This window comes from Myotis nattereri, assembly GCF_964212035.1.
Source record: "Myotis nattereri genome assembly, chromosome: 13".
NCBI classification, from domain to species: domain Eukaryota; kingdom Metazoa; phylum Chordata; class Mammalia; order Chiroptera; family Vespertilionidae; genus Myotis; species Myotis nattereri.
In genome coordinates this window covers 60982293-60998062 of record NC_138088.1, presented here as the reverse complement: position 1 = coordinate 60998062, position 15770 = coordinate 60982293, and the positions used below count along the sequence as shown (strand labels likewise).

The 15770-nt window shown below is 65.7% G+C and overlaps 1 protein-coding gene across 2 annotated transcripts in view; it reads left to right on the top strand.

The window, feature by feature from the left end:
* HTRA1 (HtrA serine peptidase 1) overlaps nt 1-10889 on the top strand; it is a 34918-nt gene extending 24029 nt beyond the window's left edge. The window contains exons 4-9 of one of the 2 annotated variants that reach the window (XM_081105154.1): nt 3636-3830; nt 5827-5859; nt 6947-7061; nt 7683-7740; nt 9513-9611; nt 10251-10889. In XM_081105154.1, coding sequence (XP_080961280.1) covers nt 3636-3830; nt 5827-5859; nt 6947-7061; nt 7683-7740; nt 9513-9611; nt 10251-10419 — 669 coding nt within the window. In that variant the 3' untranslated portion in view covers nt 10420-10889. The remainder of the gene's footprint in view (nt 1-3635; nt 3831-5826; nt 5860-6946; nt 7062-7682; nt 7741-9512; nt 9612-10250) is intronic. The other variant, XM_081105155.1, reaches the window with a different exon arrangement.
* Nucleotides 10890-15770: the final 4881 nt, after the last annotated feature.

Sequence of the window (15770 nt, the reverse complement as noted above, 5' to 3'; positions counted from 1 at the left end):
CTCCCGGTTCCTAGGTCGACGCTCAGCCCCTGACCACGCCGGCCGGGTGGGTCATGTTTTTTACTCACTCTCGTTGGGTGGGTTGTGGGGATGCCGTTGAGCATTCGTGAGCGTGCGGACTGCGGGCGGCAGGCATGTCAGCGTCCTGGCCTCCTGGCTTCCCCCTCACGAGCTGGGCGTGACTTTGGGGATGGGGATGTCCCGGGTGCGAGAAGGACTTGGGCTGAGCTTGAGCGGCCGGCTCTCTGGTTGCGGCCGAGGGCTCCATCTCTGACCCTGAGCCTCGGAGCTCGCCCGCCTCCCTGCCTTGTGCAGGGATCGCGTCTTCATCCCCGTAGTGGCTGGGGCAGCGGAGTGAGGCACAGGCCACGGGCCTCATTCTCCCCGCCCCCTGCTCTCCTTCTGCCAAGCTCGGGGTGGGGTGGGGGGGTAGGGTAGGCTGTCTGCCTTGGAGAGGCTCTGGCGAGATGGCGAGATGGCGAGATGGCGAGATGTGGGAAGGGCTGGCCTGTGGCTGGGCCGTCTCAGGAGATCAGATCGCGTCTGCAGCCGGGAGCCTTGGGGTGCTTTGATGTGGGGGCGCGGGAACCAGCCCGGGGACACAGCGCAGGGTTAGACTGGTAAGAGCAGGGGGTGTTTCCTGCCTGCAGGTCAAGGCGGGCGTGGCTTTGCGCTTCCCACCGTATCTGCGTTTCATCTCCCCGCGTCCCCCGTGGAGCGTCTGTCTAGACGGCTGTGGAATCAGACGCTCACTGACTGTGCGGGCATTTGGCCAGCAAACGTATGGCCGCCGAGCAGACAGGCCGGAGGTGAGGGGAGGTGCAGAATGGGCTGCACTCGGGTCTGGAGCAGACGGGAGCCTGATGCCGTGGGGCCAGCCGGTCCCCAAAACTGGCCTCAGGCGCCTTGAGGTCCCGGAGAGCCGTGCACCCGCCACCTCTCGGCCCAGTCACTCCTTGCAGAGCTTCCCGCCTGCGGTGAGAGCAGGAGAGCAGGTCTCAGCTGGGAAGCCCCTCCTGCGAGCCTCAGGGTTCACGTCTGTAAAATGGGGGGAAACGGGCTCTCAGGCCCCAGGTGGTCATGGAAGTGCTTTGTCACCTGAGTTCAGGCTTCGTGTCAGACCCGCCCCCTGTTGTGTATCTATTTGCTTTTTCTGATGTTGGTCCTTCATAGTCTGTGAAATGTGTGTGAGCAAAGCTTGCACAGGTGGGAATCAGTGCTGCCCACGGGCCCGGCTGTGCCCTGTGCCCTCAGCGCTGCCCACAGGCCTGGCTGTGCCCTGTGCCCTGTGTGTCCCCCTCTGTTCAGGGAGGAGGGGTCTTGGGGGTCTGTGGGCTGGATGGCCGGTGTCCCCTTGTCCAAGCCGTGTGGCCGCCCGCGTGTGGATGACCTCACTGCACGGCACACGCTTGTCCTCGGCGAGTCCCCTGAGCAGCACGCAGGCCCCTGGGCCCCCCCTCTGTGCCCTCACTGCGTCTGCACCCCCCCTCCCTCCGTGTCTGCCTCCTTCCCCGTCTCTGGGCCTGAGCTCAGACTGAGCAGAGCTGTCTGCAGGCCCCTCTGCCTCCTACACACCCCGAGACCCGGGAGCCTGGGCGGGGGGTTGGAGGGGGGGCACGTCACCTTCCGATGGGACCCCAGCCTGTGGCTGAGCGGAGTGGCCCAGCCCACCTTTCTGTAGCTCAGCCTGATGGCGTGCACTGATCGCGTGCACTGAGTTGGTGAGAAGCAACTGTTATCGTGGGCGGCCAGGCGGGCTCAGCCTCCCCCCTGCTCCCCCCTCAGGCCCAGCCTCCCCCCTGCTCACCCCTCAGGCCCAGCCCCGAGGCTGTCCCAGGCCCCGAGGGGGCAGGAGTGTCCCCGTGGGCCTCCCATCACCGACCGGCTCCCGCCCGCCGCACTGCGACGGCGGATGAGGTCACTCCTGGCAGGGCTGGCTGGCGAGGGCCCAGGGCAAACAGGCGGGCTGAGCTGGCGGCTGTGCCTGGTGCGGAGGAGCCGAGCTGGGGAGCGCTGCAGCCTGCCCCTCCCGGCAGCGCCGTGCACTCTGGCCTCAGGCGACCCCGCCCGGCTTCTCCCGTGCAAGGTGGGGTGGCCCGCGCTGGCCCGGAGTTCAGCTGGTGAGGTTCCCCCGCTGGGTCTGCCAGACCCAGGACTCACAACAATACCCCCGTGAGGCTTCCCTGGCCCAGCGCGATGCTTAAAACGAGCCAGGCCCTCTCCAAAGAGCTGCTCAGCCTGAGGCCACCGGAGCGTCAGACGGACGGGGAGGTGGGCGTGCGGCTCGGGCCCATTGGCCAGATGAGAACACCGAGTCCGCGGTGGCTGTGAGCTCAGGCCAGGATCTCGCAGGGCTGGGGATCGAGCTGCCATCGGGGTACATGCCCTTGACCAGAATCAAAACCGGGCCCTTCAGTCCCCAGGTGGGCGCTCTATCCACTGAGCCACACCGGCCAGGGCTCAGTGTGAGGTCTTGGGTCCTCCCTCCCCCATTCCTCTCCTCTCTGACCTGCTGGCCCAGCGGCTCCCCGGGCATCGCCCTCCTTGCTGGGGTGGGAGGTCTTGGTGAGGTGCTGTGTGTGGAGGGAGAGGGTCTGGGGCCAGGCCACAGCCCAGGGGTCCGCCCTCCTCTGTCTCACGCCATCCAGTGCCCAGAGCCTCACTTTCTCCGTCTGTTCAATGGGCCTGTCAGCCGGTGTCTGCTCCGTCCCGGCGGAGGACATGCTGAATCAGAGCTGGTTGCCCCAGCCCACCCTCCGGACCCCCTCGCTTCTGCCTTTCTGGGGGTGGACAGATGTGAGGACCCAGGTGGTGACTCGCAGGCACGCGGCCGGGCTGGGCGTGGCTTCCTGGGCCCACGTGGTTTGGGGCCGCTGCTCGCTTGCACCCAGAGGACAGAGGCGGAAAGGACTCCTTGGCCCTGGGGGTGGGGGGGTGGGAGGTGGGGGCCCAGTGCCCCCTCATGGGAGTCGAGCTCTCTTTAGCCGATGCCCTGAGCTGCCTTCACTCTGTCCGTGTGGAGCTGTTGGGGCTCCGGCTGTGCCGCCTTCACGGGCATCCGGATCGGCTGTGCTCAGCCTGCCCGGCCAGGAGCAGAGCTGATCAGGGGCCTTTCCCGACCAGGAGAGAGCCCCCCTTGTCTTGGCATCCGGGGGTCCTGGCCGCCCCACCCGCCCCCGCCCCTCACCAGGAGGCGGGTGCTTCGCACAGGAGGCGCCAAACCGGGTCAGTGCGCCTGGCCCTCGCTGCTTGCCTGCCGGCCGGAGCGTGTGCCTGTGGGCAGCTCCAGCCTGGCCCTCCCCTGGGTGTGCTCTCGGGGGACCCCAGGCAGTGTGGCCCCTCATCTGGAGTGCGTCTCCCTCCGTCCCCTGGTCCCAGGGTTTCCGAGCGGGTCCGCGCTGAGCGCTCCGAGATGGGCCGAGACCCCAGGTGCCGCCAGCGACCCTGCCAGGTGCTCCCTGGCCTCGGCGCCTCGGCGCTCTCCACAGAGGCAGCGCGGGGAGGATCATGGTGGGGAGGATCATGGGTGGGGAAGGGAAGGCCGGGCCAGGGAGGGACGGGCTGAGCCGGTGTGCAGGCCGGAGGCGGGGAGGCCCCGCGACCGCACGCAGCACCACGCCCGCCCTGTGTTCCAGGGGAAGCTGCCGGTGCTGCTGCTGGGCCGCTCCTCGGAGCTGCGGCCGGGCGAGTTCGTGGTCGCCATCGGGAGCCCGTTCTCCCTGCAGAACACGGTCACCACCGGCATCGTCAGCACCACGCAGCGCGGCGGCAAGGAGCTGGGGCTGCGCAACTCGGACATGGACTACATCCAGACGGACGCCATCATCAACGTGAGCCGGCGGCGGGTCCTGCGGGGCTCGGGGGTCAGGCTTGGGAACCAGGGTGCGGTCTGAGCCCCAAGGTGTCCTGCGAGGGTTTCCCGGGAGCAGGAGGCTCGGCCCTTAGCCACCCGCAGGGACTGCTGGGAAGGAGACTTTATTTTTATTTTTTAGAATATATTTTTATTGATGTCAGAGCGGAAGGGAGAGGGAGAGAGAGAAGCATCACTGATGAGAGAGAATCACAGATCGGCTGCCTCCTGCACGCCCCCCACTGGGGACCGAGTCCGCAACCCCGGCCTGTGCCCTGACCGGGAATCGAGCCCCGACCTCCTGGTTCACAGGTCGACGCTCAATCCCTGAGCCACGCCGGCCGGGCTGCAGGGGACTTTAGATCGGCCAAGCTCTGTCGCCAGAGGTCCCCCTCCCCCGCATAGACCCTGCAGTGCCCGGGAGTGGGGGGGCTCGCTGTGCCGCGGGGCGCACCTGAGCGGTACCCCTGCCCTAGTCGGCGTCTGATGAGGCCGGGGCTGCTCCTCACTGTCACGTGTGAAATGTTTTCTAAATCACATTCCCCACCTCCTGTGTCTCCCCGAAGGGCTGACGTTGGTAGAAGCCACGTCCCCCCACATCTGTGTGTGAATAAGGAGCCCCCACACCTGTGTGTGAATAGGGAGCCCCCACATCTGTGTGTGAATAGGGAGCCCCACATCTGTGTGTGAATAAGGAGCCCCCACATCTGTGTGTGAATAGGGAGCCCCCACATCTGTGTGTGAATAGGGAGCCCCCACATCTGTGTGTGAATAGGGAGCCCCCACATCTGTGTGTGAATAGGGAGCCCCAACACCTGTGTGTGAATAGGGAGCCCCCACACCTGTGTGTGAATAGGGAGCCCCCACATCTGTGTGTGAATAGGGAGCCCCCACATCTGTGTGTGAATAAGGAGCCCCCACACCTGTGTGTGAATAGGGAGCCCCCACATCTGTGTGTGAATAGGGAGCCCCCACATCTCTGTGTGAATAGGGAGCCCCCACATCTGTGTGTGAATAGGGAACCCCCACATCTGTGTGTGAATAGGGAACCCCCACATCTGTGTGTGAATAAGGAGCCCCCACATCTGTGTGTGAATAGGGAGCCCCCACATCTGTGTGTGAATAGGGAGCCCCCACATCTGTGTGTGAATAGGGAACCTCCACATCTGTGTGTGAATAGGGAGCCCCCACATCTGTGTGTGAATAGGGAGCCCCCACATCTGTGTGTGAATAAGGAACCCCCACATCTGTGTGTGAATAAGGAACCCCCACATCTGTGTGAATAGGGAACCCCCACATCTGTGTGTGAATAAGGAACCCCCACATCTGTGTGTGAATAGGGAGCCCCCACATCTGTGTGTGAATAGGGAGCCCCCACATCTGTGTGTGAATAAGGAACCCCCACATCTGTGTGTGAATAAGGAACCCCCACATCTGTGTGTGAATAAGGAGCCCCCACATCTGTGTGTGAATAAGGAACCCCCACATCTGTGTGTGAATAAGGAACCCCCACATCTGTGTGTGAATAAGGAGCCCCCACATCTGTGTGTGAATAGGGAACCCCCACATCTGTGTGAATAGGGAACCCCCACATCTGTGTGTGAATAAGGAACGCAGCGTTTCCGGCCTGGTGGCCTCGGGCTCATTCCCAAGCTCCCTCCCGCTCTGCACGGAGCAGTGGGACTAGAACTCGCCGGGCGGGGTTCAGGGGTCCCACAGCCGGGGCTGTGCAGGCTGAGACCCCGGAGGGAAGGTTGTGTGGGTGTGGTAGGGAGTTCAGAGTCAGCCTCTGAGCTTTGAGGGAAACAATCCCGATTATGGCGAATCTAAAACTCCCCGGAAATGGTTCAGGCCCCTCTTTCCCAGGAGAACATCAGGGCGACAGGCACAGGCGACAGCAGCCGCACTCAGGCGCCCGCGGGCAGGGAGGGAGGGGGGCCTTGGGGACGCTCTGACCCTCCTGTGTTTGCTTGCAGTACGGGAACTCGGGCGGCCCCCTGGTGAACCTGGTAAGGCCTTCGGTTTCCAGCGTTGTGGTTTGCGCTTTCTTTCCCGACACGATCCTGCCTCGTTCACCGCTCACCCCTCATTCACAGGAGTCACTGCTCACCCCTCACTCCAGGGGTCACCCCTCACCCCACATTCACCCCTCACCCCTCATTCACCGCTCACTTCCCCCTCCAGGGGTCACCCCTCACTCCAGGGGTCACTGCTCACCCCTCACTCCAGGGGTCACCCCTCACCCCTCACTCCAGGGGTCACTGCTCACCCCTCACTCCAGGGGTCACCCCTCACTTCAGGGGTCACTGCTCACCCCTCACTCCAGGGGCCACCCCTCACCCCTCACAGGCGAGGCCCGTGGCTGGGGGCTGACCTCTCCGGCTGCGGGAAGAGGCAAGGCGGGGTGTGTGTGCTCTGGGCCGGCTCCCCACTCCAGCCCGAGGTGAACAGCCCCTAAGGATGGTGCGGGAACAGTGGTCGCCCGGCGTGAGGGGTCCCGTTACCCCAGGGCCCAGGCCATTCCCACAAGCGGCGTTGGCTCCACGGCGGCTCACCTGGCATCAGAGTGCCCTGTGACGGCCTCTCCCATGACCTAAGCGAGGGGAGTGAGGCCATGGTGCCCCTCACCCCCGCCCCCGTCGGCCCCAAGGCTGCTGCCTGAGCTGCATTTTCTGGAAACGGGGGGCCAGCCCACCCTCCCGCCAGCGGGCACCTGAGGGGACTGGCCATGGAGAAGAGGGGTGTGGATGCGCTCAGCGCTCCGAGGGTTGTGTCCCGAAACTGCACCGGGGGCGGTTTTCACGCCGGTGGTCCCCGAGGGGGGCCGAGGGTGCAGGTCCCCTTGCTGAGCGAGACTCCGCTGCCCGATGACGCCTGCCCCCACCCCCAGGGCCCGGAGCCCCTCCTGCCACCCCCACGTCTTCCATGAACCCCACCTGCCCCCCCTCCACTGGGAGCATCTTCGGGGGAACCTGTGGGCCCAGAGCCCCTCCTGCCACCCCCACGTCTTCCATGAACCCCACCTGCCCCCCCTCCACCGGGAGCATCTTCGGGGGAACCTGTGGGCCCGTGGGCCATGTCTGTCCTGCCTTTCAGGACGGCGAAGTGATCGGCATCAACACCCTGAAGGTGACAGCCGGCATCGCCTTTGCGATCCCATCGGACAAGATTAAAAAGTTCCTCACGGAGTCCCACGACCGGCAGGCCAAAGGTGACGCGAGCGGACGGCCGGGGTGGGGGGCGAGGTGCAGGCCTGAGGCGCCGCTCCCCGGGACCCAGCAGGGATGGGACCCTGAGGACCCCGAGGACCCCAGCGCTGTTACTCAGGACGGGACGGGGCGCGTGTCCTGAGCCCCGGGATTCGATCGCAGAGATTTGCGGTCGCGGCCCAAGGCCCATGAGCGTCCGTGAGGGTGACGGGTGCCGGCCGGATCCCAGGGGACCCCCCCCCCCCATGCAGCTCCTCACTCACGTGTGTCCTGTGAGGCCTTGGCCCTGCCGGTGGGATTTAGTCCCATTTCTGCTGAGATTGGGGGTGTCATTCATCCACAAATGGGGGGCCCACCTGCTCGGGCCCAGCAAGGGGTTCCTGAAGGTGTGATGCTCACCTTCCACCTGGGCGGGGAGGCGGACAGGAAACACACAAACCATGTGATTCCGATGGCAACAGGGCTTCCCGGAAAATGAGGCAGGAGCCGGCCAGGGGGTGAGGGGAGGGGCAGCGGGGAGACCCCGAGGCCGAAACGTCTTCTAAGCGAGTCCGGCAGACGGGGGCGGGGAGGGCTGATCGAGCCGTCGCCTGGGCTGACGGGCTGCCCTCCGCTGTCCCCAGGCAAAGCCGTCACCAAGAAGAAGTACATCGGTATCCGGATGCTCTCGCTCACGTCCAGGTGGGTCCCGGGAGGTGTGTGTCTTGCTTGTAAGGACGGAGCCTCAGACGTGCCCGCCGGCGCCCCCGCAGGAGGGGCTCACGCTGCCGAGGAGGCCCCGCCTCTGGTGGGACGTGTGTCGCCTGAGGAGAGAGGAGGGGCCCCTCTTATAAAAATATGTCTTTATTGATGTCCGAGAGGAAGGGAGAGGGAGAGAGAAGCATCCATGATGAGAGAGAATCACGGACCGGCTGCCTCCTGCACGCCCCCCACGGGGGATGGAGCCTGCAGCCCGGGCCTGTGCCCCGACCGGGAATCGCACCCCGACCTCCTGGTTCCTAGGTCGACGCTCAGCCACTGAGCCAGGGCGGCCGGGTGACCCCTCCTTTCACCTTTCAGTTTGTTTCTGTGTCTGAGCGGGTCCTTCCTTCTGGAAAGTTCCGCCTTGTTTTGCAGGCAGCCTGGATGGCGGGCGCCGGTCACTCCCACAGGCCGGGCCGCCACCCACATTCCATTCCGGGAGGGCCCAGGTGCCCTCCGCCCGGCGCCCTGCCGCCAGCTGCCCGTGGCTGTGGCTCTGGAATGCGGGCAGCCCTCGCCCGAGGTGTGTTTTCCCGGAGCCGGGGGAGGTCGGGGCACGTGGCCGCCGGGCCCATGACAGGCTGGGGTTTGCCTCCCTCGGTGACAAGGTCTGACGTCATCGCGTGCGTCCCCGTGACCAGGGGTGTGGCTGACGCTGGGTCAACGCGTCTGAGCGCCAACATGTTCCTGCTGGAACTGGCTCACAGTCGTGGGTTGTGCGCCCGCGTTGTAGGTTAGATGCGTGTTACGGAGGCCGGTCCCTTCTCAGCCACGACGAACGGTGCACCCGTCCGGCCTCGCCCGCGGGGAGCAGGCGTGAGCCGGCCGCCTCCGGGGTTCTGGCCGGGCTCTGCTGCTTCCCGCCGGCGTGTGGCTTTGGGACGAGGTGGCCTCGGTTTCCTGCTGTCGGGGCGAGGCAGCCGCAGGCACCGGGCGAGGGGTGAGGGCCGAGTGACTCAGTGGGCGTCGAGGCTGGGACGTGGGCGGCACTGATCTGGCCGCGGTGACGCCAGCCGCCGCGTGTCTCCGGCCCGCGCTGTGCCAGGCACGGCCTCGTGCCGCAGCCAGAGGACCCCACCTGCCTCCCGACCACCGTGTCCGAGGGGCAAGGCATCGTCCCTGTTTCGCATTGGAGCAAAGTGAGGCCCAGATCACACAGAGCAGGTGGCAGGGCGAGGCTCCCAGCCAGCCGACCGCTTACCATGCCGACTCCTCCAGTGGCAGCGGCTGCCAGTTCATGACTCAAATCAGTGGAGCCCGGCCGGGTGACTCAGGGCTTGAGCGTCGACCTAGGAACCAGGAGGTCACGGTTTGATTCCGGTCAGGGGCACAGGCCCGGGTGGTGGGCTTGATCCCCAGAAGGGGGCGTGCAGGAGGCGGCCGGTCCATGAGTCTCTCTCATCATTGATGTTTCTCTCTCTCTCTCTCTCTCTCTCTCTCCCTCTCCCTCTCTCTCTCTCTCTGACATCAGTAATAAGAAAAGAAAATAAATAAATACGATTGACGGACTGATGAAACCTCTCTTGCTGTTTGTTACCCAGTAAATCTTTGCGTCTTGTAGACGGGCGGCTGGGAGCAGAGCCAGAACTCCCGGGGTTTTATGTTAGAATCGGGGACGGAGGAGGAGTCTGGGGCGGAGGTTTTGGGGGGCTGTGGGGAGGGGAGCAGTGTCGCTCGCTTATGAGGTCCCTCCCCACCCCCCCTCCCCCCAGCAGCAAGGCCAAGGAGCTGAGGGACCACCACCGGGACTTCCCGGACGTGCTCTCGGGGGCGTACATCATCGAAGTCATTCCCGACACGCCAGCGGAAGCGTGAGTCCGAGCGTTCTCCCTTTCCCTGACTTCCTGCGGTTCCGGGGCCCTGTCAGCTCAGGCGACTGTGAGGGTCCCCGACAGGATGGGGGCCGTCCCTGGTCTGTCCTGCTGGTCGGGCCGTCCGACCTGGAGCAGCTCAGGACTCCGCCGTGAAAGGGGCATCCTGCCGCCGGGAGCCCTGGCCTCACGCCGGCGTCGGGTGGAGAGGGCTGTCCACTCGCTAGGAGCCTCCTGGGCGGGTGGGGGGTCCCGAGGCCCCGGGCAGGGGTCCCGCTGAGGAAACGGCTCAGCCGGCAGCCGGCGGGTGTCACCTCACCGCCCAGGGCCCAGAGGGAGGTGCGGACGGGCCAGCACACTGCCCGGGGCCTGGTGGGCCGCCTGCGTCTGGGCCACCCGTAGGCTAACAGTCGGTTTTGCGTTTTTAAATGTCGGAAAACATTTGTAAGGAGACTAGTAGCTGAAAAGATGCATGAAAAGGACGTGCCATTCGCACGTCAGCGTCCGCGTGAGGATTGCTGGGACGCGGCCGGGCCTGCGAGCGGGAATGGGGGCCGTGGCGGCGTCTGGGCGGACAGAGAGCTGGGGCTGTGCTGTGCGGCTGGAGCGCGGGACCCTCACGCTGTCCCCGTGTTGCAGCGGCGGCCTCAAGGAGCAGGACGTCATCATCAGCATCAACGGGCAGCCCGTGGCCTCCGCCAGCGACGTGAGCGACGTCATCCGCAAGGAGAGCACCCTCAACATGGTCGTCCGCAGGGGCAACGAGGACGTCATGCTCACCGTGGTCCCCGAGGAGATCGACCCGTAGCCGGCGGGAGCGGGAGCGGCGCGTGCTCCTCACAGACCCTCCGCGCCCGACCGGTGCCTGGGCCGGGCCGGGGCCGCCCTGCTGCTGGCTCGGCCGGGACGCGGGCGGCCGACGCCTCCTGGGTGTTTCAGGCCACACCGATGCCCGCGTGGGACCCGCCTCCTGCCCGCGTGCACGCCGCGCCCTTCCTCTTGCCGCTTGGGCGGTGCCTGCTTCGAGCGTCAACGGGGTCGCCTCTCTACCTGCTCAGCGTCCTGGTGCCAGGAAGGCCGTCGATGGTCCGCGTGGAGGAGAGGGCGGCCCGGGAGCCGCACGTGCGTGCTGTCCTCCATGCTGTCCTCCCAGTCAGCGCCCGGAGGAGGCGCGGCCGGGACCGCGGGCGGGTGGCCGTGGCTTCAGGAGAACTCGCCTCCCGGAACCCGGGACCAGGCGAGTGACCGACGCAGCTATTAAAGTTCTTCATGCTCTGCGCCCTGGCGTGCGTCTCTTCCTTCCCTCCCGGCCGCCGGCGGAGTGTCGGGAGGTGATGGTCCTGCCGGGGGCTCCTCCTGAAACCGCACCGTCCACACGGGGTCGCCCGGAATCGTAGCGGGGTGTCCAAGTCCCCGCGGGCTCGCTGGGCACGAACCGCTGCCTCGGCCGCCCTGGCCCGCGGGATCGGACGTGAGGACGGCTGCGCTCGCATCGGGGCTTTTCAAGCTACAAAGAGCCCGTCGGCCTCCCACGCCAGCCGCCGGCCAGCGGAGGGTTCCGGGGCCTGGTCTGCGCCAGGCGGGGCTCAGCGTGAGGGCGGATGTGGCGCAGGCCCCCCGGCCCTAGCTCCGAGCTCAGTCAGGAAGCCAGCTCTCTTTCCTTTTCTTTTTTTGGTTAATCCTCACCCGAGGATATTTTTTCCGTTGCTTTTCAGACAGTGGAAAGGAGAGGGAGGGAGGGAGAACCATCGATCTGAGAGAGACATCCACTGGTTGCCTCCTGCACGTGCCCAGGTTTGTGCCCTGGACCCAGAACCAAACCCGCGACTGTTGAGGGCACAGGCCAGGGCTCCTGCCGCCGAGCCCCTCGGCCAGGGCCAGGCCAGGCGCCCCTTTGAAAGGGAGACACTTAGGGGACAGGACTCGAGCCCGAACGGCCCTGCCCACGCCCCAGGATGATAGGGTGACACCGATTCTAGTTGTCCTGGGCTCTGGACCAGAAAGCAGACCGTCAGCCTGGGGGTGCAGAGCAGGGCTCCTCCCAAAGCACCCTTGAGGGGGCCCAGCCTCGGCAGCTCCAGGCACCTCTGTCTCCAGGGGAGGCTGCAGGAGCTCAGGAAGCTGGGCCCAGGAAGCCTGTTGCAAAGCTTGAGCTTGACCCACGGGCGTGGCTCAGGGGCTGAGCGTCGTCCTGCGAGCCAGGAGGTCAGGGTTCAGTGCCTGGTTAGGGCACAGGCCCGGGTTGTGGGCTCCATCCCCAGTAGGGGGCGTGCAGGAGGCAGCCGGTCCATGATTCTCTCTCATCATTGATGTTTCTCCCTTCCTCTCTGGAATCAATAAAATATATTAAAAAACAAAACGAGGAAACATTTGAGCTTGGAAGCGAGCCCAGGCCCGAGCCCCCGAGGCAGCCACACCAGGGGGCCGGGTCCACCCAGAGCAGAGGGAACCGGCTCCCGGAGAGTCAGGGTCAGAGGGGCTCGGGTCCTCAGGTCCCTCGGAGCCCGGAGGCTCAGGGGTCCAGGCACAACCGAAAGGTGGGAGGATGATTAGGCAGCAGCCTCATCAGCGCTGACCCGAGGCAGCTGGGCGGCTCATCCTTGCACTGTGCTCAGCTGACCGGAGAGCCGGAAGGAGCCGGAAGTCCTCCTGGCGTGGGGTTGGCCTTCCCTCCCTCCGTGAAAGGGGGTGACTCAGAGGGGCCTGTGGCGCCAGGCTGCACCCACAGCTGTTTTACCCGTGGCTGCTCCCCGGGTGGTCCCGGCGGGGAGGATGGGGGGGAGGGTACACGGGGGGGGGCAGGGGGGGAGGATGCACGAGGGGGGGGAGAGGGGGAGGATACATGAGGTGGGGGGGCAGCCAGCCGGCCGAGCCTGTCTTTCTCGGCCTGTCATGGCTCCCGAGGCTGCAGATGGTTGGTCTGGAAGGAGTCGGCCCGCGGGCGACTGACCTGGGTCCCTGTAAACACTCGGCAACATCCGGCGTCCAGGGATCTTGGGCCAGAGATGTGCCTGCGAGTGTGGTGACGTCCAAGCCTCAGACGCGGCAGCTCCGCACCCTGGTGGGCGCCTGATGTGTTTGGTTACGTGGCTGCGCTGACCTGCGGGGCCCTGGGCCTTGTGGGGGCTGCACGGGGATGGTGCACACACACTCATCCTCGTGGCTTTCACGGGACCTCCCGGGACATGTGTACCTTCTCCCCCCCCCCATATCCCCCTGCCCCTCCCCCTCCCTCCCCCTCCTCCCCCTTCCCCTCCTCCTCCTCCCTCCCTCCTCCCCCTGCTCCCCCTCCCCCTGCTCCCCCTTTCCCTCTCCCCTCCTTTAGGAGCATGGCTTAGGAGCAGGATGGACTTGAGTCCAACTCTGCTGCCTGCCTGTTGCTGGCTGTGCGGCCTTTCCCACCTGTAACAGGGGATAATCTCAGCACTGCCCCTCCCCCACCCCACCCCGCGGCTGCTGGGGATTGAAGGGGTCAATATGGGGCACCTGGTGAGCAATAAACACCCAGCATCGTCGACGTTACACGAAGGTCCTGGAGCCTCAGCTTCCCCTTGTTAGAACGGGGATCACAGGGATGGCCCCTCGCCTGGCGTCGGAGGGTTCACCGTGCGGTTGCCATGAGCCTGCCCCCGTGCTGGGCTCTGAGGACAGTCCAGCGGCTGCATCTGCCGGGAGCCGCCAGGTGGCAGACGCCGTTCTGTTCAGATCCGCCGAGGTGGGTGCCGGGTTTATCCTCTGACGTGTGAAGTAACCGACGCCAGAAACACTCATCTTGCTCCCGCCACAGGCTCCTGCATGGGGGCGGCCGCCACCCCAGGAGGTCTGAGCCGTGGGCGTGGCACTCTGATGGCCTGGGCGTGCTGGGCCCACGTGGGCAAGTGCCACTGCGGCCAGGGCCCTCCTGAGGTTGTGCGGGGTGGGGGGTGGGGGGGCGAAGGGGCCGGCCCAGGTTCCAGGCTCCTGTGACGTGTGACAGGTGAGGCAGACGCGGCGTCAGGTGGCTTGTGCAGGAGGGCAGGTGGGCTCCACTGTGGCCGCAGGGCGGTCAGCGGGCAGGACTGCCCGGGGCCCTGGGGAGCAGGCTGGGGGACCCCACTCCGCCATTTGGGTGGTGTGCTTGACAGGCAGGCTGGAGCTGAAGGCCCCCTCCTTCCCCACAGCGTCTCCCCCCCGTACCTGGCGTCTCCCCTCCACCTTGTGTCTCCCCCCCACCTGGCGTCTCCCCCCCCACCTGGCGTCTCCCCCCCCACCTGGCGTCTCCCCCCCACCTGGCGTCTCCCCTCCACCTGGCGTCTCCCCTCCATGTGGCGTCTCCCCCTCTGCCGCTAGCATCTGAGAGGATGGTCGGGGTGTGGGCTCCGAGAGCGATGCCTGTTTTGAAACAAGTGTTGTTGGTCCTGGCTGGTGTGGCTCAGTGGATAGAGCGTCGGCCCCTGGACTGCAGGGCCCCGGGTTTGATTCGGGTCAAGGGCACATCCCTCTGACCCGGCCCTGGTTGGGCGAGTGCAGGAGGCGACCCCTCCATGTGCCTCTCACGCTGATGCTCCTCTCTCTGCGTCTCCCCTCCCTTCACTCCCTAAACATCAGTGGGAGCGTCCTCGGTGAGGAGCCGGACAAAACCAAACGGGAGCAGCACGTGCCGCTGGTCGTGTCTGAGCCCCTGTTGTGTGTCACAGGGAGTCCCGCCAGGCGGGAGGCCGGTTCCTAGAGTCGCATGTTGGAGGCCACACCGGAAGGCCGCTGGGCCTGGTTCTGTGGGAGCTGGGCCTCCAGCCCCCTCTGCCCCGTGTCTGGCCCAGCTGGGGCGGCTCCCGCGGTCCGTGCCGGCTCCCACTGGACGCGGCCCCTGGGCTCCCATCCCGTGGGTGGGGCGGCCTTCCTGCCCCCGGGCGGCTGCTGTATCAGGACCACAGACAGCGAGGGTGGGGAGCCCTGCGAATGCAGTGGCGTCACAAGAAGAGCCGTTCAGATTCTTTTCTTGAAAGTATTTCTTTATTGACGTCAGAGAGGAAGGGAGAGGGAGGGACAAACATCAATGAGAGAACCCTGGACCGGCTGCCTCCTGCACGCCCTACCCTGGGGGCCGAGCCTGCAACCCGGGCTGTGCCCTGACCGGGAGCAAACCGTGACCTCCTGGCTCCTGGGCTGAAGCTCCAGCACCGAGCCCCTGGCCGGCAGCACCGCGGGCTCTAAGGCCGACGCTGTCCAGAATGAGGCCGTGATGATGGGCGTTTCTCCGGCCACAGAACGTGCATCACGAGGGAGGAGGCCTGGGCCTGGGCTCTGGGTGGTGATGATGTGTCGGGGGCATCGTGTGACGAGTGTGCGCGCTGCAGGGGTGCTGATGGGAGGCTGCGTGGAGAGGCCTGGGTTGTCTGGGAATTCAGCTTTCTGCTCAGATTTGCTATGAACCTAAAACTGCACTCAAAATGAAAGTCTATTAATTAACATTCAAAAAACTTCTGAACAAAGGAGACTCACAAACACACCAAGAGCCCCAGGCAGCACCTGTCGGACCAGGAAAGGACTCCGGGGGCTGCTCCCTCTATGGCCTCTGCCGCTCTGGCCCGGCCTGCGGACCGGGGGCAGGTGTCCTGGGAGCAGGGAGAGAGGAGCGGGGAGCGGGGAGCGGGAGCTAGAGAAGGACTTTCCAAGGGAGAGACGCCCCGTGGGCCCCGGTGTGCAGAGTCCCCCCCAACGAAAACGGCAACCCAGGCACAGCTGCTGGGAGGGTGGCAGCCGCCCCAGGGCTCCGTGTGGCTCCGCCCTGCTTCCTGCGACCCGCCCGCTGCTTCCTGAGCGGCCCCTCCAACGGACAGAAATGCACGTTCTCATGGAAGGAAATCTGTTCTTTTTAAATACATTTTTATTGATTTCAGAGAGGAAGGGTGGGGAGAGAGAGACAGAGAGACATCCGTGAGAGGGAATCACTGATTGGCTGCCTCCTGCAGGCCCCACACTGGGGATCCCGCAACCCGGGCCTGTGCCCTGACCGGGAATTGAACTCTGACCTCCTGGTTCATAGGTTGATACCCAAACACTGAGCCCCCCGGGCCGGGCGGGAAATCTGTTCCTGAGTCACAGGCCCGGGTGCTGCGTGGTGGGCTGGGGGCTCTGTGCGGCCCTCCAGGGACCACCTCGGGGGGCGGGGCAGTGCCT